A 25,995-nucleotide genomic window follows, 5' to 3' on the forward strand; every position below is an offset into this window, starting at 1 on the left:
TGTATGTCTACGATTGTGTGCCAAGGGCTCAAAAATGAGCAGCTAACCTAGGAACCTGAAGGCCTCTCACCCTCTTTCTAAGTGCCTCATCAATGGCATATGGAAGCCCCACAGGGATGAACCAGGAAATACTTATGTATGCATACCTCGTTTTCTCCAACAGTGGGGACCAAAAGCATCTTACAACATCATTTTCTGTTCCCCATTTTATCCCTACAAGAATAACTCCATGAGGGAGCTTAGACTGAGTGTGTGTGACTGGCTCAGAGATTCCCTTGGGACTGAGGTTCCATAGCTTTGGGTAGGGAGGATTCTAAACCCAGATATTTAGGATACAGGTGTGTACTAACCACTTCACCCTTCTACTGTCACTGTTCCCCCTCTCATGAGTGGACCCTATGCACTCATTTTGTTTTTCTGGGACAACCGCTCTGGCAGAAAGCCTCGAGAAACCACTCACTAAGCTAAACAATACATACTATTTCTTTTTCCTGCTCTGCAGTGCAGCACTTGGGACATGGTGGGGTGTGTTGAGATCAGGGCCCTGCAAGTCGTCCTAGGGTTGGGAGTGAGAATGGGGGGAGGGAAAAACAGAGCAGCATTTCACACATACCGAACGGTTCAGCTTGCTGACACTTGAACTGCGAAGCTCTGGAATGCTGCCAGGTCTCCACAGCCAAGAAAAACAAGAAGCAGCTTCAGGAGTCCCCAAGATGTTATAACCTGTCCTGATGTTTTGCCCTGTTTTCTGATCTTGGCTGGGAAGATCTGTGCACTATCCCAGATCTTGGTAACAACAAAACACACAGAGTTGAAGAGATAGGAAAAAAAGGTATGTTTATCCAGCAGAATTGGTCTCCACTGCCAGCAAAAACAGCACCCTGGCAGAAAAAAATTATGTTCAAGCATGGTTGGACAACTTTGAAGAGCACAGTGGTGGCAGGACTAGGGATTCCGGACTGGGAATGCAAAAATATGCATCACATTGAGGAGTTATGGGTTCTAGGCTGGTAGAGCACCTGCCAGTCGCAGAGCTACCAGGGGACGGGGTATGTGCCTCGCACCGGGCGCATGGCTTTGGGTCACGTGGGGGGGCAGAAAATTCCCCCCTCCCCTCCCCCTGTGGCGCCCCCCCCCCCGATGCACTCTGGCCCAGCTACTTCTCTGGCACCTGCTTGGCATGCAGAAGGTCCCAGGTTCAATCCCTGGCTCTTCCACTTCAACAGATCAGGTAACAGATGATGTGAAAGACTTCTGCCTGGGACACAGAGGCACCGCATGTTGCTGGTCAGAGCAAGACAAATTGCGACTGTGGCAGATCAAAAGTGCATTTCAAGCAAGAGTTTACAATTCGTGTGAAAAACTCTACCAACATTTGCATGAGCTGTAACACTGGCTCCCTCACAATTATTGGCAACTCACATTGGGACTGCTGTACCAGTAGAGGGTTTGTCCTTTCAGCACAAACCAGAACCGCTTCCATTTCTGGGCCATGAAGCCCACATGGTCTTTCTTCTTCAGGAGCCAACCATCGCAATCCACCTGCCCCAGATCCTGACAGGAGATCCGTCGTCGGCTCAGCCGGGTAGCCATTCCTGATCCAAAACAAACAAGCAAGATGAGTGGCTGCGGATGAATAAGCGCATTGCAGTTTGGTGCAAAGATTTCAATTGGTACAAGCGGGCACTTAAAAGAAAGAAAAGTGCTTGCATGCAGGTGCCCCCCCCTTTGTGAAACTGAGGAATGAGCAGGTGAATGTTCCTGTGCTTTTTTGATACCGTCGATATTCAATCACTGCCCTAGAGATATTAAGCCAGAGCCGAAAGAGCCACACAATTTTAATGGCCAGTTTAAACACAAGTAGAAATTAAGTAATTCCATTTCACTCCACAAAACAAGAACCCATGGAAAAATCCTACTGGAATAGGCACCCCTTCCCAAATCACCATGCTTTAAAAATAGGAACCCTCAACTTTTCTGAGCCTGTGGAATTCTGACACAGGGTGATGGACACAACCACAAAATGGCCACCATAGAAAGTGGAGTGGCACACAAACACAGAGGAATTCCAAGTACAGGAGACAAGAGGAGTAATTTTAAACAATACTCTGGGAAAGGGGAATGAGAGAAAGAAAAGTGTTGAGGCAGCTGCTGTCAAAACAACACTTCAGTTTGGCCACTGGAGATTTGACTGGTTGTGCAATCAGAAGCTCTGGGCACTTGGCCCTACTCACTTTCTAAAAACACTTTGTAGGCACCAGAAAAGGTGTTAGCAGGTGCCACAGTGCCCATGGGTGCCACACTGGAGACTCCTGCTTGAAGATACACCAATGAGATCAGGTCCAGGAAATTATAAATAATGATCTTGAATGTTATCTTTGGTGGGCCAGATTACACACTCAACATGCCCTCCCTACAGCCACATAGCAGCAGTAGGCCTACAGGGTTCATGGAGTGGGGGAGCAGTTGCTTTCCCAATTCAGTTGTTCCAACCTGAAACAGACCAAGGGGAGTTGTATCCCATTTTTAAGCTACACAAGGAACCCAGACTGGGCTCAAAAATATAATGTGTATTGTGGCCCATTTTGTCATGCTCATGGTTGAGGAAGCCTCTGACATCCACTGCTGAGGTGGTGTGGTGGCCTAAAATACTTGCTCAGGAAAAAAAGAAAGCCTATAGTCCAGCTTCTGTGAGGGAGGGGAATATCGCTCACTTGGCTGGGATTAATAATTCACAAAGGGAAGAAGCCCCAGGAGGCTGAAGGGGATAAGAACAGCAGAGCTGGCAACAGATTGAGAAACTGGAGGAAGGAAAGACAAATGAGGCTTGAGGAAATGGGCAGAGGTGACTGGGAATTGTGGGAGGATGGGCCCTGAATTGGTATCATAGCACTTAGGAGGGAGTGTGGGCTATTGGGGTGGGAAGTGGAAGTAAATAATATTGAGGGAACTGGACAGAAAGCAGGACAGCTGCATAAAGTGCCTCATCTTGGCAGAGTCCTGGAAAAGGAGAAACATGGTGATGATCAAAGCTGAAGGAAGGAAAGGTAAAGGAGACAAAACTGGACTATAAAAATGTGTATCACTTTTGAACTCTCCCTACAGTAGCTAACCACCCTGTAAACACAGTCTGCCTAGTATACGTTGTGATGTGATGTCACCCCATGGGTCAGTAATAACCCAGTGCTTGCACAAGTGTCTATCTTTACCTTTACCATTAAGTCACCTTGAGTTCCACAAGGCAAAAAGATAGCCAATATATGTTTTAAATAAATAAATCTCTGTCTCAGATCCTTAGGTGAAAGTAACATGGTAGATCTTAATGTAATTATTCAGCTCTCACCTCTCTGGATGAACCAGCAGATCCCACACCTGTACTTCCCCTGATAAATCCATTCCCAGGGTTTGTAGATTCCAGAGATCTAAGCTCCAGGGTACTGGGTTTGGTAGGTGTGGCAGCATCTGGGGTTTTTTTGTGTTCCTTGGAGTCTGTCCTGGGACTCTGGTCTTCCAGTATAGGGTCTATGGTTGCTCCTGGTTGGTGTGGAGTCAAAATCAGCATTCAGTCAGTCAAAACAAACAACCAATTGGTATTGAAAGAACATTTGGCTTCAGTGGTGTGCTTGAAGTGCAAATGCATACAGAAGGCAAGGAGTTGAAGAAAGATTTCTACCAGGGTGTACCAGTAACAAGGGATTCTGTGTACGACTGCGTTCAAATATCAAAATAAACTGTAGTTTGTTTAAACTACAGATTATGCTATAAACACAGTTTGGTATATCAGACTTAAGTTACAAATCCAAGTATTACACTCAGTTTGACTGGCTCTTTTCACCTAAGAGGAGAATGTCTTCCCAACAGATTCCAGTTTGTCACACCATTTCTGTTTCCACATTACAACCAAATGACGGGTGGGGGTGGATAAGCAACAATTTATAAACTGTGGTTGATGGTGAGATCTGAATCCAGCCCAAGAGCATGGAGTTTTCAGTGCTCATCTTTGTATGCATAAGTTGGACAATAGAAGCCACAGCCATGTCAGACTGAGGCAAACCATCCCATAATTATGGTCAGCAAAAATGTCTTCCATGCCCAACATGGAATTAGGATAACAGCAGAGTAAACTTTGACACACTGCAATGACTTACTGTTCTCCACTGGAGAGACCCAGTTCCCAAGCCCTTACCTGTATCAGGAAGTTTCTCTTCAACTATGTGACCTGAAGCCATTCCCTCCTGCTCTTCTTCTGCAGCAGGGAAGTCTAATGCCACATCACTCTCTTCCAGTTCAGCAGCCATGCTTCTAGGGAAAGGCGGGAGGAAAGAAAAAAAAGAATCCCTCAATATTCAACTTGCTATCTTTGTCAGATGCTGTTTTAGCTCCCTAGAATTCCATGTTCCAGACATTTGGGACATCAGCCCAGTGAGGGCAAATCCACAGTTCTTGTTTTCTTAAATCAGTACCAATTCAGACAGCAGATACCGTCTAGATATGCTGACTCGAAGATCTGTACAGAGAGAACTGCCACAATGCCCTTCTACAGTTTGTGTCACACCCTAAAAGATGCTGCATCACCAGTCTGCCACCTGAACACTCCTGAGCAGTGCTACCAGGAAAGTAATTCTATTGCAGTTTCTACCCTACTGCTTTTCAAAGGTTTTCTACTATTCTTGTTCAATACTAGCCAAGTACAGGGAGGAAGAATCCAGGCTTTTCTTCACAAGTACCATCAAAAAAATGCTAGTAATTTGGATGAGATAATGGCTCTTTAGAAAGAAGAAGGTTATTCTTGGGAAACTTCAGCGTGACTATTCTGTCATGTAAGAAAGAGGTTAATGATTTCTCCAAGAGATACTGTGCTCTTCTTACTGAGCCTGAGAGGAAGTCCCATCTCTGGGCAAGTTCCAACATCACCCTTTGCAGTTCTACTGAAAGTATGAGCAGAGCATGACATCAGCAGCAACTTCCCGTATGCATTCAAATATTCTGATGTATGCTCCTAATGTAGCAACGGTCCTGAAATAGAGCTGTACAAAAACTCTCCCAGCCTATGGAATTTGGCTACAGAAGAACGTAGATGAAGTCAAATCTCTGATAGGATGCCTTCTGAAGTATCACACTTGTGCAGGCCTACATTTTTTTTAAAAAAATTATTGCTTTAATGTGGCAGATCACAATGAGTTCAACCAGCTCCACGACACATTGCCATAAGCTGCTGTCTGGCTAAAGCCACGGGGATGGCATTATATGGGCTTTATGAACACCTCAGCTTGAATAAAAAGAATCTTACCTATGTGCCTGGAATGCAAAAACAACACATAGATTAAACATGAAGATTCTCACTCAAAGAATTAGTGGTCAAGGGGAGGGGGAGTCCAAGTGCTGAATAACTTGTTAGACTTTATTTTGTAGGCTAAAAGTCGCATCAAGAGAGGTAATTTTGGGGTGGAAGGCAGCATGAAGTGCAAAGGTTAACAAAGTCTAATGTATTGTCGAAGATTTTCATGGCCAGAATCAACTGGCTGTTGTGGGTTTTCTGGACTGTGTAGCCGTGGTCTGGTAGTTTTTGCTTCTAATGTTCCACCTGCCAGCCATACATGCAGGTGAAACATTAGGAGCAAAAGCTACCAGACCATGGCCACACAGCCCGGAAAACCCATGACAGCAGTTTTAAAAGGTCCCCTTCCCCCACATCAGCTTTTCCCTTCAAATTGCAGCCCCAGAAGTCAGTGAAACAGATAACAAAACCAAACGTTAAGTTTTACACCCCTATAAAATGCTATATTGAAGCGGACCCCCCTCCTTTCCCTAATTAACCACTGACCACCTGTATTCTGCCTTGATGCTACTTGTGATCAAAACAAAGCTGCCACCCTGCACTATTCTGCCGATTACAGATTTCTACTGAAAAGCAGAACACAAAATTGCCCTGGGCCCAGATCTTAAACGCTGCCACCTGCGAGAGTCCATAAGCAGAAAGCCAGCAAGCACCGGGACGGCCCACCTGGAAGACAGGGAAACAGAGCTGGTTGGAGACTCATCACTCCTCAAGCTTAGGGATTCTGTGGTATCTGAGAAGCAGTCTTCCGGCTGCAAAGCAAACAGACAAAGCAGAAGGTGTCAATTGCTTCACAGGTAAATGGCAATGCCTCACTCATGTAAGATAGAGATGATGCCATCAGCTTACAGTTGAGTCAGAGATGAAACTGAAGGGGAAGAGTCTGAGAGCAAGGGAGGGGCAGAGTGAGATGAGTCACAAGTAAATCTGAAGGTGAGTTTCTGGGACACACAAATGTATTGATTTACTTCATTTATTTCCCATCTTTCTCCCCAGTGGGGACCCAAACTGGCTTACAACATTCTCCCCTTCTCCATTTTATTCTCACAATCACTCTATGAGATAAGTTGGCTGAATATATGTGACCGCCTCAAGATTACCTTTCAAGCTTCCACAGCAAAGCACATGTTAAGATCTGCGGATCCTCATCTGCTGCTCTAACCACTGCAAAACACTAGATGTCCTCCTGACTGTTTAACACACACCCCATCTGTAGCTACAGAATGTGCTGCTTAAGCTGGCCAACCCGCTCTACACTGTGGTATGACTAGGCTTGGAAGTAAAAGGCAAATGTTATTATTTGTGTGTGCGTGCTAAATGCCATCAAGCCACTTCCTACTCATGGTGACCCTCTGAACTAATGACTTCCTAAATGTCCTATTGTTAACTGCTGTCTTCAGGTATCACAAAATGAAGCACTCGACTTCCTCCATTGAGACAATCCATCTCATGTTAGGTTGTCTTCTTTTCCTTTTGCCTTCATCTTTTCCTAACATTATTGTCTCAGTGACTCCCATCTTCTCATATTGTTTAATGAAGAAAAAATAAGGGAAAAGGGAGTAATCAGGGGCAACCACGTGATATGTAGTGAAGGACACATAAATGTTTCTGTCATGGCCAGTCCTCTGCCCCCGCCTCCCTCACGTGAGAGCGAGGGGATGTTTTACGGGTTTGAAAGTGAAAGCAGCCCACCGCACCCCGCTCTCGATTTCTCCACCAGTAGCGAAGGGACATTCCTTGGCTTTGAGAGTGACAGCAACAGCAGCTCAAATGAGGAGAAAGAGCTGGCTGTCAGCAAAGCAGTATCAGATCGCCTAGGTCCATCAATAGAAGAGCAGAGAGCAGCGCAAGTGCCGCAATCAGACCTGGAACACCGCCCTGTGCTGACAACCCAGTGCCAGGACCATCTGCTTGGCTCTCCAGCTATCTGTATACTCTCAGAGACCACCTCCTGCACCTCAAGCAAGCAATCTCTCCAACCTCCCTCCCGCCTTGGAGCAATGCCACCAGAGACTGCGCTTGGAGCTAGCTGAGCGCCAAAGGTTGGCTAGATCATCTGCACACCGTTTGTAAGTAGCCCGCATGATCTGCTCCATGAGACAAGACTTGCTAGGGCAATCCCCATTCCCACCGCAAATAATAGGGAGAGCACAGCAGCAAACTCTCTGCAGAAGGTAATACATCACCTTGACCTGCTGCTGCTCTGCCTCGAACCTGTGTGCTACTTCTGAAAGCATGCTTTTCGGCGTGATCCCTGGACTCTGACTCTTGGACTGTTCCTGGACTTGCATTCTGGACTTTTGCTACTCGGTTGACCGGTGAGCTCTCTCACTTGACTAGGGCTGTGCTCTGACCATTGCTTTGCCTGGTGTTTGGGGGACTATGTCTGCCTGTTGAATAAAGACTGTGGACGTTTGCTAACTTCAGCCTGCCTCCTTGGCTTTTCTGGCAACCAGCCCGTGACAGTTTCAGATGTAGTTCTCCCCTTTAAAAAAGCAAGGGGCCAAATATGCCTTTATTATACAGAGGAACATGCCTATGGCTGGCTAGCAAGCACCTTATCTTATGCTAAAACAAATATTCCCGCAGGCAAATGGGGCGAGGCTGGGCTGGGGAGGGCGGAGGTCAACTCCATGCTAAGCCACATAACTCGCATAGCTGTGAGGATGAAGTGAGATATCCCCTCAGATAATTGTTCTGAGCACTTGAAGTGTCTGGGGGTGGGGTGGGAAGCAAAGAAATAAAGGAAAGTCTAGGACAGTGGTGGCGAACCTTTGGCACTCCAGATGTTATGGACTACAATTCCCATCAGCCCCTGCCAGCATGGCCAATTGCCAGCATGGCCAATTGCTGGCAGAGGCTGATGGGAATTGTAGTCTATAACATCTGGAGTGCCAAAGGTTCGCCACCACTGGTCTAGGAGATTAAGCAGGTCCTAGAAGAACTGCTGCCTCCTCCCACATTGTCCAGGGAATAGGCTAAGATCTTCCTCTCATGACCCATAACCCAGGTGAGGCAGATGGGGACCAGGGACAGGACTTCTTCAGTGCAGGCATCTCACCTGAAGAAGGTTCTTCCCCCTTGAGGCTTGTCCAGCACCCATCCTACTCATTGATAGACGCCAAGTGATAATATTTCTTTTTCACTTAGACTTTTAATTAAGGACTTTATCTTTTAAAGTTGTTTTCCCCGTCTACTTCTGGCCCGAGACCTGTTTTACAAGGCTCTATTTCAGCTGCAAAATGTTGTATGCTATTTTTATGCTCTGCTGTACAAGTTTATTAATCATTCATTCGTCTATTTGTTATATATGCTGCCCTTCCCCTCACGGGCCTAGGGCAGCTTCCGACAGCTTTACAAATACAATTAAAAAGTTAAAAACGTGTCATCATAAAATTTCATGCTGTTGTATGTTTATCATGTTTTATTTTGTGAACTGCCTTGTGCAAGATCTTTGGAGAGCTGGCAGATACATTTTCCAAATAAAGAAGGCAGTTTAGCAAAGTAAAACATGATTGGATTGGAATGCACTCTTAAGTCAAGGGCATATGTCTGATGCTGTTTCTTCCAGTGTAACAAGCTTTTCACCAGATAGGAGGTTACACATACAAAGTCACATCAAACACAGGAAGCTCGGGCATCCCCATACGTTTTCTGCAACCGGAGGCCAGGGTTCGGCTCCCATATATGGGCTTCTGTAATGCAAATCACCACAGTCCAAACTCAAGCATCTTCTGTGTCAAAGAATGAGAGATCAGTCTTCCTTTGTGGCTAGACCTGAAAGACCTGTATTCTAATTCCAACCCTGCCACACAGCTCACTGGGTGAATTTACGTCAGTCATACATTCCCAACCTAAATACGTTTTTCCTGAGCATAAAATGGGACATGTTCGTCACTTTGAGCTCAGTAAAGGAAGAAAAGGACAAAAGCACACATATAAAAATCTAGAGTATTGCAGTGTTGGCTTACCTGAGGCTGAGGAGATGCAGGGGAGCAGGGAGTGGATGGACCGAGCGGGATTTTCTTCAGCACCAAAGTCACCCGACTAGGTGTCTCAAGCAGCTTCTTCACCAGATTCATCCGAGTCCAACCCACCTGCACAATCAATGGAAATTGGCTTTCTGGAGGCAGCAATACTCAGAGCTTGCATATGTTATATATTGTCCAGGCTGCTGTTTCAAGATCGGAACACAATCCCAAAGGAGTTCATCCCTGCTCCTAGGGAATCTGAGTCTTCAGTTTTGAGAACTGTTTCTATGAAGCCATTTTACTTGTATTAAAGACAGCATGGAGTCCCCAATCTCTGTCTAAGAAATAAACCTCTTCCTACCACCCTGCGTTCTGGCCAATAATTATAACAGTAACGAAATATTTAGAAGCCTGTACCTTACCACTATGCTCAGCAATATTAGCAGCTTTCCTTTAATGCCAGCAGCAATTCTGCTGGTGGAAGGCTCAAAACAGTACAGTAAACCTTTATTAGGCATAAATAATTCTGCATACAGTATGTTTGTATGATAAACAGCAACGAGGAATCCAGTACACCAAGTTAGGACAAATCATACACAAACTCTCCGGAGACACACTGCGACATCCATATGTTAATCAAAACTGATTTGAATGACTTCCCATGTTCACCACAATGACCTGTTCACCACAATGAAGGCTCAAAACATTGCTGAGAGGAATTATAAGACGCAGGCCAAAGTTACCACATACACTTTAAATCTTGAATTAAGTTACCTGTGCTTCATTTCTGGCTATTTGGCATTGATTCTATCTCCTGTGCCCGCTACTGGGACAACCCAGAGCCCCTTCATCATAATATAGCTTCCTAAGCACTCAGGTTACTGCATTAACTGATAGGCACTCCCAAGCTCTAAGTGGTAGCCAACAGCACTGGTACTGACATGAAGGACAGATAGTCCTATGGAAGTGTTTGTGCCACCAACATTCAGAAACAAAATCTAACAACTGTAGCTCCTTCCCCTTTGGCAGTCTTCCAGAAATCACCATTGTGGCCACCACAGGTAGAGTGGCATCTGTAAACACCATTATTCTGCATAAAGACAAGTCATGGAAAACATTAACCGGATGAAGCCTCTGCACATCTAGCTCTTAAGATTTGGAATTATACCCACAGCTAGTCCAGATCTGGTGACACCTTTTATCTGATTCAAGTAGAGCTTCAGAGGTGCGGTATACCAAAACACTGGTCCCCAACTTCTGTCCCCGAGCAGCCTTCTTTTTTCTTGAGGTTAATCAGTAGACAGTTATTCCACAGAAAGGAAATCCTCAGTGAGATTCCAACAATTTCTACCCTACCATTAATGTGATCCAGGATCAGTTTGTTTTCTGGACAGTATTTGCAGCTATACAAATGGGTGTGAACACACTACTGTATTCTAGAAATCAACCTGACCACTCACTATACCTATACAGCCAGCTACCACCCAGAATGCATGCAGAATACAAGGGGAGGGTCTCTCCCTCTATGTCAGTGGTGGCGAACCTTTGGCACTCCAGATGTTATGGACTACAATTCCCATCAGCCCCTGCCAGCATGGCCAATTCACCCATTCCTACAGTTACAGTGCCCATGTGGTAAGGTAAAGTGCCAGATCAACAAGAGAAGTAGCAACTCCCCCCCACCCCCCACAAACACAAAAGGGCACTGGTTGTCTCACAGAACTCCCAGCTAAAACTACTTCAGCACCCCATAAAGAATCTATGACCTTTATGATCCTGTTATAGGACCTGGGAAGAATGCCATCTTTGCTCACATAGGTGGCAGCAGAATCAGAATCCCAGCCCAGAAAAGGGCCTTTTACAATTAATTTAGTACAGCAATTCATCCTGGCATGAGCCATCAAAGCAAAGGAAGAAAGAGGTTCAGACTTACCACCACCTGGTCGTTAACTTGGACTATCTCATCCCCTGGGAGGACCCTGTCGTAGTGCTCAGCTGGGGACTGAAAAGGAGGGTGTGAAGTAAGGAAAATGTCAAAGCAACGTCAACTTCAAGACTTTCCTTGCTAGGAGGAGGAAAAGTGGGCATTCTTTCAGGAGAGTGAAAGTCGAGGCTCGGGAATAGAGAGGGGGTGTTGAAGAGGGGGATTAACTATTAACTTCAGGCGCTGACCTTTTCAGTAATTTCTAGCTCCATAACTGCTGCGAGGGATTGAGAAGGGAAACAACCATGCAGAAGAGCTGGAAAAAGGTCTGCCAGGGCTTAGTGTGACGCACAGTCTCTGGTGGTCATAGGGGGGGAAGATGTGGAACTTGAGTGGGCTAATCACACTCTGAGGAAGAAATATCAACTCCCTCCCCCAAAAGGTCACTTTGGAGACCAGAAGTAGAAGGAGCAGGGAAAGGGAGAGAGGGAAGGAATGGGTCTATTTTAAAACATGAGTAAGTATTAGTTTCCTCACCAGGAGAGTATGTCTGACTGGAAAAGCCAAAGCCAGAAATAAGCCCTTACCTCAGCAGCCCCTTTCCCAACTCACCTCTGGGGCAGTCCCTGATATGAAATGGAGACAGGATGGAGAGGATTTGATCTCAATACCCTAAGGTGAAAAGACACAGTTATCAGCACCTGGTACAGCTCAAGTCCACAGACTCTCTATTAGAAGGACCAGGTCCTTGTATCTGGAGTTCAGCAAGGTGGCTTCAGGATCATACAAGTGGAATAAATTACAAAATCATTCAACCAGCACACACAGCATAATCCTAACAATAGTTAAACTAGTGGGCTGTGGAGCAAGAGGTCCCCTGTTCAAATCCTGCCTCTGCCACAAACTCATCTGAGTATTTTATAATTAATATTATCCCCATTTTGCAGATAGAGGATGGAGAGTGAAAGTAAACAGATCACGAATTGGCTATGAGGAGGAAAAGTTCAAACCTCAGCTCAGTCACAATCTTTAAAGAAGCCACTATACTCCATCCCCTCCTATCTCACAATGGGGTCCCCACTAACATAAGTCATCTGCATATTAAATATCACAATTATATTAAGAACCCAAAAAGAGTCCTTGCTGTATCAGGCCAATGGTCCATGTAATCCAACAAACAGGGAAGTGATGGCGAACCTTTTCGAGACCAAGTGCCCAAATTGCAACCCAAAACCTACTTATTTATCGCAAAGTGCCAACACGGAAATTTAACCTGAATACTGAGGTTTTAGTTTAGAAAAAATGGTTGGCTCCGAGGTGTGCATTACTCGGGAATAAGCTTGGTGGTAGTCAGTGGCTTTGCTTTGAAGCAACCGTGCAACTCTTCGAACGGGTGAATCACGACCCTAGGAGGGTTTACTCAGAAGCAAGCCCCATTGCCAGCAACCAAGCTTACTCCCAGGTAAAGGATCGTGCTTTAGTTCTTCACATGAAAATCAGTGGGGTTTAACAGTACTTAACAGGGTTACCTACATTGCTTCCCCAAAACTAGGTCTTAGGTTTAATGCTAATAATCGAGCCCAGCTGCCCAGGCCAGCCTGAGATCACACACACCCCCCCCCCACATGACAAACTCTGTTTGCATGTGCCCACAGAGAGGGCTCTGAGTGCCACCTCTGGCACCCGTGGCATAGGTTCACCACCACTGAAATAGGGTGTAGAAGCTAAGGCCTTCCCCTGATGTTGTATCCTGAAACTGACATTCAAGGTTTACTGCCTCTGAATGTGGAGGTTTCTTTTAGTCACCATGGATGGTATCCATTGATAGGCCAGTCCTCCATGAATCTGCCTAATCCCATTTTAAAGTTGCTTGTCCCTGTGTCCACGACTACATCGACTGACGGCTCATTCCACATTTTAATTGCTCATTGAGTAAGGTAGTATTTCCTTTTGTCCATTCCTCAGCCTACAACTTCCCATCATCTTCACTGGATGCCCTCAAGTTCTAGTATTTTGGGAGAGGGAGAAAGATTGTCTACTTTCTCTCCCCTTTGCATAATTTTATAAACATCTACGATGTCCCCCCTTAAGTTGTGCTACAATTGTGTTCTATCAACATTTCTCTTTCTCCCCTTATCTATATAATCCTGCCCTGCCTCCCAGGAGTTCAAGCTGAGTACCTTGCTCACAACCACCTTTTAAGGTTCATTAGGCTGAGAAAACAACTGGCCCAAGATCTCTTTATGAGCTTCTTGTGGGGATTTGGACCCAGTTTCCCCAGACATAGGCCAGAATTCTAGATACTACTACAATACCCTGACACACTGCCAGCTGCAGCATGCCATGAGTTCACAGGTGGGCTGGGTATTCAGGCATGTCTTTGCCAAGACAGCCAGACTCACCAAGCTGTCTTCTGGTCCTACTTGTACAAGCGTCACTGTCTCCAAGATGGCAGTTTGATTCAGAAGGTTGGCCGGACTGTAATTCAAGATTTGTTCACAGATCCCTGATATGTGCTTGCTCTTCAGGATACAAAGAGAAAAAAAACATCCTGCTTTTTATGAATTCTGAGACAACTCTTACGAAGAAGACTGCACAAAAGACGATGGAAGACAAGACAGGTGGAGCAGGACTTGACATTTATAAGACTGACTGTATTTTAATTAGCAGTCACCATTTTTCAACAAAACTTTCAAAGGGAGAATGTAGCATGAAACTATTGAATTAGAATTCATCAAGGAATATGCATTCCCCATGCCTTAAATAAGGACCAAATTTATAAATCCACATTAGCAAAAGGTGGTACTGTCAGTGCAATCCTAAACAGTTTTACCTTTCCAAATCCATTGAAGCTGATGGGTTTAGAAGGGTGCAACTGCTTAGTTTTGATTACATCCAACTTAAATTAATAATGTCACATCCTGTGGCTTTCCACTGCATGGGCCTGTGATTTTTGCTGTTTAAACTGTTCTATCTTCATAACAAGATATCTGCCAAGATCAGCTTCAAATATCTGATGAAATAGTTTCTAGTTCACAATTAAAGTGAGGCTTTAAGGTGCCACAAGACTCTTCTTCATTTATGTGATGAAGTTTCTGAAAACTAAAACAATAGACATTGGAGAAACCTATTAGAGACAGCTGGGAAGTTTCAGTACAGTTCAGTTCAAATTCTTGACATGTGTATGCTTGAGAACTCCCAAGATAGGCAAATGGGATTTCTGCCAAAAATGGCAGAAAAGCTCAAGGGAAGCTATGAGTGTTCTACCCTGAGCCCTTCCTATTTCTGCATGAACTCTACAGAACAACATACTTACGATCAATAATATCTGTTCTTCTCGTTCAAAGACTGTGCAATCCTGCAAGAACAAGGAGAACAAAGCTAACTGATTGGAAGTGGGGCAATCCTTTGACGGCTTCAGAGTTATAAAACTGTACCGCCACTTACACAGCATTTGACCCTTGTACATGTGAAGCTGCTTCATACTGAATCGAAGACCATCAAGGTCAGTACTGCCTGCTCTGACTGGTAGCTGCTCTCCAGGACCTCAGGAGAAGGTCTGTCACATGACCTGCTTCTTGAGTCTTTCAACTGGAGATGCCAGGGATCGAACTCGAGACCTTCTGCATGCAAAGCAAACACCCTACCACTGAACCACAGACCCTCCCTTGTGTGGAAAGACCTCATGCCAGGCAGCACTGGGGATCAGTTCCTTAAACCATTGCACATGGCAAATGTCTATGAAAACTGGGGGTGGGGGCAGAGGGTCTGTTGGCTCTTGGTCGCAACAGAACCACATTTCTCACAAAACGTCATGATGTAATGTACTATGGATGGCACCTCAATTTCCACCACCCTGCTTCACTCAAACCCCAGCTAAAGATGATTGAAAGACCTCAGGGTTTGACCCCAAGTGTTAGCCACCTTCTTCAAGTCTCCAGTAGCTAGTGTTAAACCTTAAAATGAAAAGCCAGAGGAGGCAGAGAAGGTGCTCTTCACAGCTTTTAAAAAATGCTCAAATTCCTGCCCACCTTTCTTTGCAAAGACAAACATCACTCTCTGCCGACTTTCTTCTTCTTACTATGACTCCTCACATTCTTTTCCCTGCATTCCCCCTGAAACCTGGCTCAGTTTCTCAACAGGGTTATTTATTATCAAGCCCTCCTAGTTCACTCAACAGATTCCACCCCCGGAGCATAGGACACACAGGCAGAAAAGAGAGAACATTCACCCACAGGCAACTGACAGCCCTACCTGACAAAAAAGTATCTGAGCAGGTCCACTGTTCCTGACTCTTCTTTTTGCTGAGCTGCATCTGATGGAAAATGGAGATTCCCCCCAAAGCCTTCCCACCCAGCCCTGATCCCAGAGGGTGACTCACAGGATTCTTTCTATAAGAGAAATCTGGCTCACTCTCCCTTCCCAGTTCTGTTTATCTGCCTCTTCTGATTCCTTCCCCTCCCTCCCTAGTCAGCTGCTACTCCCCTCAGTTCATTCGAGTTCAGAATCTAAGCTCTCATTTTCAATGTGGAGCCACGGCAGAGATGTGAAACGGGTAACCAGGTCTCCAGAGCAGCAGGTAAAAATCTCAGAAACCTCAACAAGTTTATAACCTCTAAAGTACTTTGACACTTCTGCCTCGCACAACAGAAAAGCACAGCATGGAAACGTGCTCAACACATGCGGTTGCCGTTTTGTGACAGTTGATCAATGTCCATGTTCTCCTGCTTCAAAATATACAGTAGAAAACACAGACATTGGGGGCATGTGTTCATGCATATCAAAGACGGAAAAACACATGCGTTGCTCCAGTCACGTAAAAGGGTGTCCACATGTGTTGAGATGATCATGTGTACCTCACTCTGGCAGTGTGCAAGGTCAGAAGACCAAAATGACAAAGACTGAAAAGGGATTAGGATTTCCATGCTTGCCTGCTCATGATAAATATGGCGCACCCAGGATGGAGATCGGAAGTGCCTCCTAACAACGTTTTATGTTTAAGTTGATAAACAGTTTCCATTTTTAAAAAAAGAGGAAAAAAGATGTCTTGAGGGGAGAATAGACCATGACTTCAAAGCCCATGTCTGTGATGGTACACTTCCACAGATAACACAAGACACAATTCCTAGGGATATGTGGAAGTATCTACCACTAATACTAATAGTCAGAGGTGGGATCCAACCAGTTCTCACCACTTCTCTAGAAGTGGTTACTAATTTTTTCTGAGTGCTGAGAAGGGGTTACTAAAGCAACCTCCCTGCCTAATAGGGACTGGAGGTGCGTGTGTGCAGCGGCACCACTGTTTGAATCCCACCACCATCGGAACCTGTTATAAAATTTTTGGATCCCACCATTGCTAATAGTGTTGCACCAACCCCATCATATCATTAGGGTCTGAATGCTGGGTACTCAATAACCCTTAGTTGTGGCTGGATTTTACCGGTACTTCAGGTAGGTGGGTCTATCATATTTAATTCCTCTAGCAGTCATATCACGCAGATGAAAAAATCCCCAAGGCAGTAGTGTATATCCAGAAATAAGATATAGGTTTCTGAAAACCTGGGGTAACTCCAGCACTGCAGAAAAATACAAAAGGCATTTACATTATTATATGTATTATGTATTATATGTCATTGGGTCCTAAGGACCCAATGACATCCTGGAACTGAAAGGTGGCGGAGTTCCACTCTATGAGAACAGCCTCACTACATTATATCCTGTGGATTTAGAAAAGATTCTTATTTTGCTTTGAAATACTACTAGAATTCTCACACTGATAGCTGTTCCATAAAAATTGAGAGATGACTAAAATCTTCCAAAGAACCAAAGTACCGAAACACTGTGGAGACGTCAGTAGGACAGGCTTCACCTCTCACCAACCTCGCATAGCTCACCTCCTGCATGACCTTTGCCAGATCTCCACAAAGCCAGATTATGTCCCAGCTAGCTGAATAATCATTCAGGTGGGAAAAAAGATACCTACAAGAATAAATCAATACGTTCCATTACAGGGGATTCTTTCATAGAAATTTTCGTGCTAAACACTCACCAGTGAAATGGGCAACAGTAAAGCAAAACAACACAAAATGTACAGTCAATGTCCACACGTAAATGGAAATCAAGGGGAATTCTTGAATTCAGGATCTCTCAAAAATATCCCTATTAGGGAGCCAACACTCTCATGATATTAAGAACCTACTATCCTTCAAAATGCAGCACTAGCACATTACTTGAATATATATACATTTGCACATGTGAAACAGGTGAATCAATCAGTTATCCACAGAGTTATCTGTGTTTACAAAGTCCCACTTGAGCATTTTTTTTATCCTGTTCTTCCTACAAGGAGTTTGGGAGTAGTTCCCCCTCCCACACTCCAACTGATCCTAAAGACAATCCTGCAAGGCAGGTTAAAATATGAAAAGCACGCAACTGGTCCACAACCGCCTGGTGATTTAATGGCTGCTAAGCTTTGAACCTGGGTCTCCAAGGTCCTACCTCAACAGTCTAGCTACCGTACCATGCTACTTTGTACAAGTTGTACTTTTATAACCACAAGGATCCTGAACTGCCACTTGGCCCTAAGTATATACTGAGGTGTCCATACATGCACACGCATACACTTTTACCTCATCGTTTCAAAAAGAAGGACAGTGTGCATGGTTCTCTTTGGTTCAGCCTGACAACAACCCTGTGAGGTAGATGAATTGACAGGCACAAAACCATTCAGCAAACCTCATGGTTCAGTAATGATGTGAAGCCAGCCATGTCTTCCCAGCTTTAGTTTGATATTCTAAGTACTGTACCTCTTTGGTTCACCGTACACATGTGTGCAAGCAACACAGAGAATCCAGCCCCAATACATTGTAATGGGACATAATCTAAATCAGTATGTGTTCAGAGTCCCACAAGAGCTGAGTCCAGCTATCTTGAAACTTATTTAGGTACTTATACCATATTGTTCATCCCAATTGAAATTCAACGCAGCTTATTTTTACCCAGAGAGCAACTACCAGGTGAGGCAGGTGGGAAGAGAGAGAATGACTGGTCCAAAGTTACTCAAAGTTCTGTGGCAAACCCTAGTCCCAACCTCTTCATCACACCAGCACAATTAGGCTACTAGCTGCTCTTTGCTTACTGAGAAACACTCCTCTGTTCTCTTTATATCAGCATTTTCCTGCTTCAAGGGAAAACTCCCTCGTTCAAACCACCAAGTTTTTGGAGCACCAGAACATTGCCCGGTCACTGGATAGGCCAATCAAGAGTTATAAGCTAGTCAAGAGTTGCCGAGGGCATTTCTTACCTCCCCCACACCACCAGTGCTGTTTCAACACCCTTTTGGTAGAACAGGTGAAAGAGGAAACATGCTGTGGGTTGCCTAACAACCACAGGATGTACTCGTTATCTGCTTGGCTCATTTCAAGAACAGCCTCTTTCATTCCTTTCACAGTACCCTTGCTCCCATATCAGGATTATTAAACACAGACTTTATATTCAGAGAGAGTTTACAGGTAACAATTCACAACCCAGTACCCAACAGTGACCCAAAGTGGCTTTCAACATTCTTCATCCTCCATAGCATCCTTATAACAATTCTATGAAATAAATTAAGCTGAGAATATGTAACTGGCACGAGGTGACCCAGCACGCTGCCATGGAAGAGTTGGGATTCAAACCTGGGTTCATCAGATTCTAGCCCCAACACTCTAATTATTGCTTGTGGTGGGTTTTCCAGGCTGTGTGGCCGTGGTCTGGTAGATCTTGTTCCTAATGTTTCGCCTGCATCTGTGGCTGGCATCTTCAGAGGTGTATATCTCAGAGAGTGTCACTAGACACACTAGACACAGTGTGTAACAGACTTTTCTCTGAGATACACCTCTGAAGATGCTAGCCACAGATGCAGGTGAAACATTAGGAACAAGATCTACCAGACCACGGCCACACAGCCCGGAAAACCACCACAATCAGCTGAATCCGGCAGTGAAAGCCTTTGACAATACTCTAATTATTGTTTGCATAGGTTTGTCCTGAAAATCTTCTGAAGCCAAGGGATTTTCTGCATACTTAATAGCTTGGTTCAATCAAAACCCTGGTTTATTTTTGTTGCAATTAGTAAACAAAGCTAGGATTCAACTTGCAAATGATCAGCCTGGGAGGTCAGTGCTGGGAACAAACTATGATCTGAATGCTCATGTTGCATAAAACTGGAGTTAAGACTAATTGTGGTTATTAAAGCAACTAATCTCACCCTATTTTTACAGTAATTCAATGTCTTCTACTGTCTCATAAGTATGGGAGGTCAGATTTTAGATAGTTTTGTTGCCCTACTGTTCTTTGGCTATGTCGACTGTTTGGCTGACTTCGTCTTTTTCCCTGCCCTGTTTTCCAGTTCTTCAGCTCTCACTCCACTGCATAACATTATTAATTAGAACACTTTGCCTTTAACTGGATTGTTTTTATCATCATATTTTAGAATCCACTTTGAACCTCAGGGCTATACATGAAGATACTAATAATTCAAACTGTGGTTTAAGGTTCTGTTTTGATGGCTCTTATTTACCCGTTGTTAAGGTAGCCTGTAATCAGACAATTGCACAACTATAACCAGTTTAATTTAAAAGTGATTTCATGTGATGTCTGAACTGGGTCAATAATTTCATTGGCTCAGGTAATCTGGATGTAGGATTTCCCACTTATTTGGCATGTGACCTTCTCCACATGGAACCCCAAGGAGGATTGTTCCAAAAGGCCAAAATATTTCAACACCCCAGGATTTACCCCCCAAGTCATCTAAGAACCCACTCAATCTCAAACTTCAGAGCATCTGAAACTACTCGACTCGACATTACTGATGTCTGACGTGTTGTCTCCACAGCCCAAACACTGGTTGTTGCAAGTCCTTTAGAAGGAACTGGCACACCCAAGGTTATCACATAAGCTATAAATACACACACGAGCACCCTGCACGACTGTTTTAGCACACCTGCATAAATCTGTATAGGTTCACACTTGGATTCTTGGCAACTGTTGATGTCTATTATTACCCTTTCTGTAAAGCATCTTTCAAAAGCCCTTTAGACCTATGAGAATCTTCATTTGCCATTTCCTTCACATATAGAGGAGTCTAGCATTCCACCCATCCCTCCAATAGCTTTCATTTCTTTCTTAAAGGAAGACACATCTGGATCAATAATAATAATACCAACAACAGTAACGTGTTCTCAAGTTGCAATCAAATCATGGCACCTACAGGACCACGGGGCTTTTAACACAAGAAATTAACATGGGTGATTTGCCACTGTTTCCTCTATGAAGCAACCCTGGTCTTTCTTATTAGTCTGCCATCCAAATACTAACTACGGCCAGCCCTGCTTACCTTCCAAGCTCTGACAAAACCAGGATGGCTATTAGGCCGCTATTCAAGACCATGTCAAGCCACATTTGGCTCTGGGAAATTTAATCCATTCCATGATGTCCTCCCATATAACTCAGGAATTTCACCCAGCCCTTGTTCTTCTTGCTTTCTCCCACTTCTCCTCCATGTTCTGACATTACTTCAACGTACAGACCATCTCTTCTTCTACTCCAAAGATTCAGAGTTGGCAAAGGACAATATGAAATATATCCAGTACCTGTTGAGCCATAGGAACAGGCCCTTTGCTGCTCCAATCAGCTCCACAATGCAGGCCAGCAGCTCCGTGGAGGGCTTCTCCACCATGTTTCCATTGTAGGTGGTCACCTTCCTGTGGCTCAGGATGAATGCCAAAATGGTCTGAACGACTCCTTGTAGCTTCTCAGTGAGTGTTCGTAGGTTCGATGTCTCCAGCTCATAGTTCTAGGGAGAAGAGAAAATTGAAGTGGTTGGGCTTAGAAGAAAATAATAGTTGTTGCAAGCTTTGAATTACCAAATCAGTACACATCATGATGCTGTAGCAAGGGCAGAAGACCACTCTGGAGCGCCAAGAAGTAATAAAAGTCCTTTCGGAATGCTTGAAGCAGCTTCAGCCCAAATCATTGGTCTGTCTAGGTAAGTCTTCTCTAGTCTGACGGGCAGTGGCTCTCTGGGGTCTGAGGCCAACATGTTTCCATCTGATCATTTCACATGGAGTAGCCAGAGGTTGAATCTGGGATTTTCTGCAAACAAAGCAGATGCTTTCCAGAAAAGCCACCAATTGTGAATTCCCACAGGAACCTTCCCACCAACAAGGCTCAGCATTACAGTGACCTCCTCTGGCCTTACCATCTTCTGTAATAACTCACTATGGCTCTTCTCTGTGGTCACACCTGAACCTTCCCTTAGCAACTCACCTGGCACCAACCTTTTCAGGTTGCAGGCACCTCTCTCTCCAGTCATTTACAAATGAAGATTTTTTTTTGAAGGCTCCAAAAATGACTTCAGAAAAAAGCTATCAGAAATTATAAAAGGCCAGTCACCCAGGAAATTGCAAGAAAATGGATAGACTGTTTCTATACTTTAACAACAATTTCTAGAGGGGGAAAAACCCCAAAAGTATATTTCAAAGATCGTTCACCAGATTGTAAGAAAAAGGACTAAGAACAATCAAGTGAGAAATATATTTTTAGTAGATTGAAAGATATAAAATATATGATTTTTTATATTGAGAAGTTAAAATTACCATATAGATAATGATATATCATTTTAATAATACCTAACTACATAAGTATGATAGTCGGAAGGAACTGCCAAATTTATGTACTAAGCCTTATTTTTTCTTCTTCTCTTTTTCCTTCTTTTTATGCTATTTAGAACGGTAGTTGGTATTTTTATGTATGTTTATATCTTACTAATATGATTTTGATGTTTAAGAGTACAAATTAATGTATACCTCGTTTAACATATATAATTTTAATATGAATCTATTTACTAACTGTAGCAAGGGTAGTTGATGCCTCTATGTGGAAACTTGAAAGAGTTCCCACTGTAAAGAATTGAGAAGTTATGATGAGATAACACTTTTGTACAGCGAAAACAAATTGAACAGAAGTATAGAAATGAATTGAAAGCAAATGATGAGCCCTGCCTTAAATATTATAACAGTAGTGTTAATGTTTTGTTAATATGATTTTAATGTACCAGAGGAAAAACCAATGTTTATCTTTTTAATAAGCATGCTAGTATGAAAGGATTGCCAAATTCATGTCTTAAGTTTGCTTTTTGCTTTTTTATTATACTTGTCTAACTAGTTGCTAACGTAGCTTCACTTAATTTCTCTTTTTTCCCTTTCTTTTTTGTATTTGTTTTATTTTATGGAAAAATAATTAAAAATATTTTTAAAAACATAATGTGGACATGCAACTCAAACATTGCTCACCAGTGGCAGAGGACATCAGACAAAATTCTAATTGGACTTTACTGCTGCACACTCACCAACACACAGAGCTGTTCCACAGCTTCCAGAAGCAGTTCCTGATGGCCAATACGACTCACGCCCAAATCCTCCAAGTCCCGATAGGACAGGCGAAGGAGTTGCTTTCCACTCAAGCGCCACGTCTCCAATGGGTAATCTTGCAATACCGGATCCAAGCCTAAATTGTAAAGGAAGGGGGGATCATTTGTAATGCCTCAGACTGTCAGCATTTGTGCTGAACTGCACAGAAATACAAGTTGAGAACCAGAAACAACATGGCACCAGAGGATCATAAACTGAGCCAGAAATCTGCCTGGATAAAAGGTACAAGGAAAAATATCCAAAATGATAGTGTTGGAAGTCTGAGTGAAGACTGTGTCTAGTTCAAGGTATGCATACACTAACCTAATCCTGGTAAAAGGAACCAGTGCAATATAGTGGTAGGAGAGTCAGACTAGTATCTGAGAGACCCAAGTTCTAATCTCCACCTTACCATGAAGCTTGTTGGATGACAGATAATTTCAAAAGGGTGGCTGTGTTACTCCATAGCAGCTAAGCAAAACAGAAGTCCAGTGGCACCATGAAAACAAACAACATTTATTCAAGTAAGAGCTTTCGTAAGTCAGAGCTCACTTCTAAGGAACTGAGCTCTGACTCATGACAACTCGTATTGCAATAAATGTTAGTTTTCATGGTGACATTGGGTTTTTATTTTATTAAGTAACTTTGGGACAGTTCCTTGTTCATCCTAAGCACCTTGGATAAAATGGGTGAAAAAAACTGCTCTCAACTTCTTGGAGGAAGGTTGAAATAAGAATCTTACTAAAATAAAAGAAGTACAGGCGCGTCAGATTCTCAGAACATTCTCCTCTCCACTTCCCCGATGCCATTACTCCACAAGCCACTTCCCACATCACTACAGGAAATGCATTTCCCACACATACAGCAGTACTGGCAGCACAGAACAATATAAAGATGCAAGTTTTTGGTCCATCAACTAAGTTGACCCTATTTATCAAAGACAGTCCCTAGTTTCTCCTAGGTAAACCATTGTCCCTTTCAGGGGCATTCTGTTAACTTTTTGTCAACACAGCTTAGAAGGCTCAGCTCTTTAGAAATTAAATTTCCAATTCCTGTGGGTGGGAAGCATCTGGCCACAACCTGAACCTGTAGATAGATACAGACAGATACACTGAAGACACCATGCATGGTGAACACTACAGATCTTTAAAAACCTTACTAACAAGCTTGAACTTATCATATGTCTTGGCTTTTTAAATCAGTAGGACATTGCAGAGCAAGTGAACATTGCAGGTAGGGCTGTCCTGAAATTAAGAAGGGTCAGCTCTGGTAGTATTTGGATGGAATGACCAATGAAGTCCAAGATTGCTTTGCAAAGGCTGGCAATGGCAAAACACCTCTGTTCTTCTCTTGCCTTGAAAACTTTATGGGGAGGCCATATGTTGGCTGCAATACTGGCACTTTTTACTAGTAGGTTGGGCCTTCCCTGAAGTGAAAAAAAACAAGCAGGACCACTGTAAAACAATCCTTCATATAAGAATGGGTTATACACCGGCTGTTGTCATGTAAAAATGGCTTTAAAAGGGAATCAGGCAGATTCATGGATCATCAGTGGCTACTAGGCACAGTGACTAAAGGAAACACCCAGATGCAGAAGCTTTTGAATACCAGTGCTAGGGGGCAACATCAGGGAGGGCCTTCTATTTCCTGTTTGTTGATTGCTATGTGATGCTGGATTCAAGGATAATTGGACCAATCCAGCAAGGCACCCTGATGTTCCTACTTCCATTTCTTCCTGCGAAGAAAACCTGAAACTGTATGTTTTCTTAATGATGAACACAAAGTAAAAGCACAAATCACTCCTTCCTTTCTAAGGGGGACACTGAATTTTGCACAGACATCTAACTGGATAACACTTTAGATTCTGGGATTTCAATGTTGAAGGCCATTTGAGGGGCTTTGCCAACTACAGAAAGGACATTAGCATGCTCTATGAACTTGGAAGACAATAGCTTTCAAGAAGCAACACTTTTACAATTTAAGTCTCAACCCCGAACAACTAAAGAGCAATATCAATTATTATTTTGATAAGCAGGCATGCCTTCTGAGAAGTTGCTTGAACTTTCCTGCCAATATGGTTTGGGATCCTAACCTCTTCTTCTAGTATGCAATTTCACAGTACCATGGGGGTGCAATACCACTGGCCTGCTGAATTACAAGGTCAGATGGTAAAGGTCATTACTGACCCATGGGGTGACGTGACATCCCAACATTTATTAGGCGGACTATGCTTACGGAGTGATTTGCCTCCAGTTGTCTACACTTTACCCCCAGTAAGCTGGATACCCATTTTACCAAACTCAGAAGGAGTGGAGCTTGAGCTGGCCACCTGAAACTGACATCCCTTCAGCATCACACTCAGGTTGCAAGCAGAGTTTTGACCACAGTACTGGAGTTTATCACTCTGCACCATTGTGTTCTTCTCACAAAGACCACAAGACCTGGGTTCAAATCCCTACTCTGCCACAATGTTCACTTCTAGCTCCATCATTCTCTCTCCCTGATGAAGTGACCCCTTATATCCTACATACAGAAAGTTCAGCTGTATTGTGGCAACACAAGTTTTTTTGTTTTAAAAAGGAGTGGCTCAGCTTCCTAGCTCATTGGCCAAGACACAAGCCCCGTCTTGGTGAGGGTGAAATTAGCCCTACCCAGTCCAGGAATGCATTCCTTTCTGCACGCAAACTTTCCTTTTTCTGTTTGACTCCCTTTTCCAAGCATGCTCTATGCTTCGATCAGGCCTGCTAGCTCTTTCCAGAGCCTTGGATAGAAAGTATGACCCCCTTTCCCAGAGGCAGAATCTCCAACACACCTGTCAGCCAAGCCACCACCATCTTAGGAGTCCACGTCGAGATCGGCTCCATGACCGAAATCCTCTTCGCTCCCTCTCAGCCACTCCTCTCTTCCGAATAGATTTCTCTTCCGAGACAATCACAATTGAAACTCAAACCACACCTGCAGCTGGCCCGCAGGTAACTCCCAGGAAACCTCCTGGTTGGCCCATCTTCTTGTCACTCAGCGCCAAAGCCCGCCTTCTCCCAAGCGCTGGCATGCCCAAAAAGCTGCTACCGCTGGTCCCCGGGGAGGGGGGGGGGGGTAAAGTGATAATAATATGTGGCTACGGCTCAGCCCCCCTCCCTCCAAGAAGTTCTCTTAAGGGGACTGTGTTGTCGCCTTCTGGCCCGCAGATCAAAGCAACTGTCCTTCTTCTGTCTCCGAGCCGAGCCACCCCCGTTTTGCTTTCTCGTCTCTGATTCAGCAGCAAAGCAGTCTCGCTGCCTCGCCTGGCTTCCTGAAAGGCACGGCCGCCAT

The 25,995-nt window shown here is 44.1% G+C and overlaps 1 protein-coding gene across 1 annotated transcript in view; it reads right to left on the minus strand.

The window, feature by feature from the left end:
- The window catches only part of CNKSR1 (connector enhancer of kinase suppressor of Ras 1), a 33,795-nt gene extending 8,049 nt beyond the window's left edge, over window positions 1-25,746 (minus strand). The window contains exons 1-16 of the mRNA XM_048501607.1: window positions 25,496-25,746; window positions 22,623-22,780; window positions 20,866-21,068; window positions 17,128-17,212; window positions 14,550-14,591; window positions 13,636-13,755; window positions 11,846-11,905; window positions 11,243-11,311; window positions 9,310-9,435; window positions 6,005-6,090; window positions 4,187-4,302; window positions 3,344-3,534; window positions 3,114-3,117; window positions 1,768-1,794; window positions 1,423-1,595; window positions 480-556 (exon numbers count right to left, since the gene is read on the minus strand). Coding sequence (XP_048357564.1) covers window positions 480-556; window positions 1,423-1,595; window positions 1,768-1,794; window positions 3,114-3,117; window positions 3,344-3,534; window positions 4,187-4,302; window positions 6,005-6,090; window positions 9,310-9,435; window positions 11,243-11,311; window positions 11,846-11,905; window positions 13,636-13,755; window positions 14,550-14,591; window positions 17,128-17,212; window positions 20,866-21,068; window positions 22,623-22,780; window positions 25,496-25,547 — 1,589 coding nt within the window. The 5' untranslated portion in view covers window positions 25,548-25,746. The remainder of the gene's footprint in view (window positions 1-479; window positions 557-1,422; window positions 1,596-1,767; window positions 1,795-3,113; window positions 3,118-3,343; window positions 3,535-4,186; window positions 4,303-6,004; window positions 6,091-9,309; window positions 9,436-11,242; window positions 11,312-11,845; window positions 11,906-13,635; window positions 13,756-14,549; window positions 14,592-17,127; window positions 17,213-20,865; window positions 21,069-22,622; window positions 22,781-25,495) is intronic.
- Between the last annotated feature and the right edge of the window lie 249 nt (window positions 25,747-25,995).

The sequence above is a fragment of the Sphaerodactylus townsendi genome, linkage group LG06 (assembly GCF_021028975.2).
Source record: "Sphaerodactylus townsendi isolate TG3544 linkage group LG06, MPM_Stown_v2.3, whole genome shotgun sequence".
Lineage (NCBI taxonomy): Eukaryota > Metazoa > Chordata > Lepidosauria > Squamata > Sphaerodactylidae > Sphaerodactylus > Sphaerodactylus townsendi.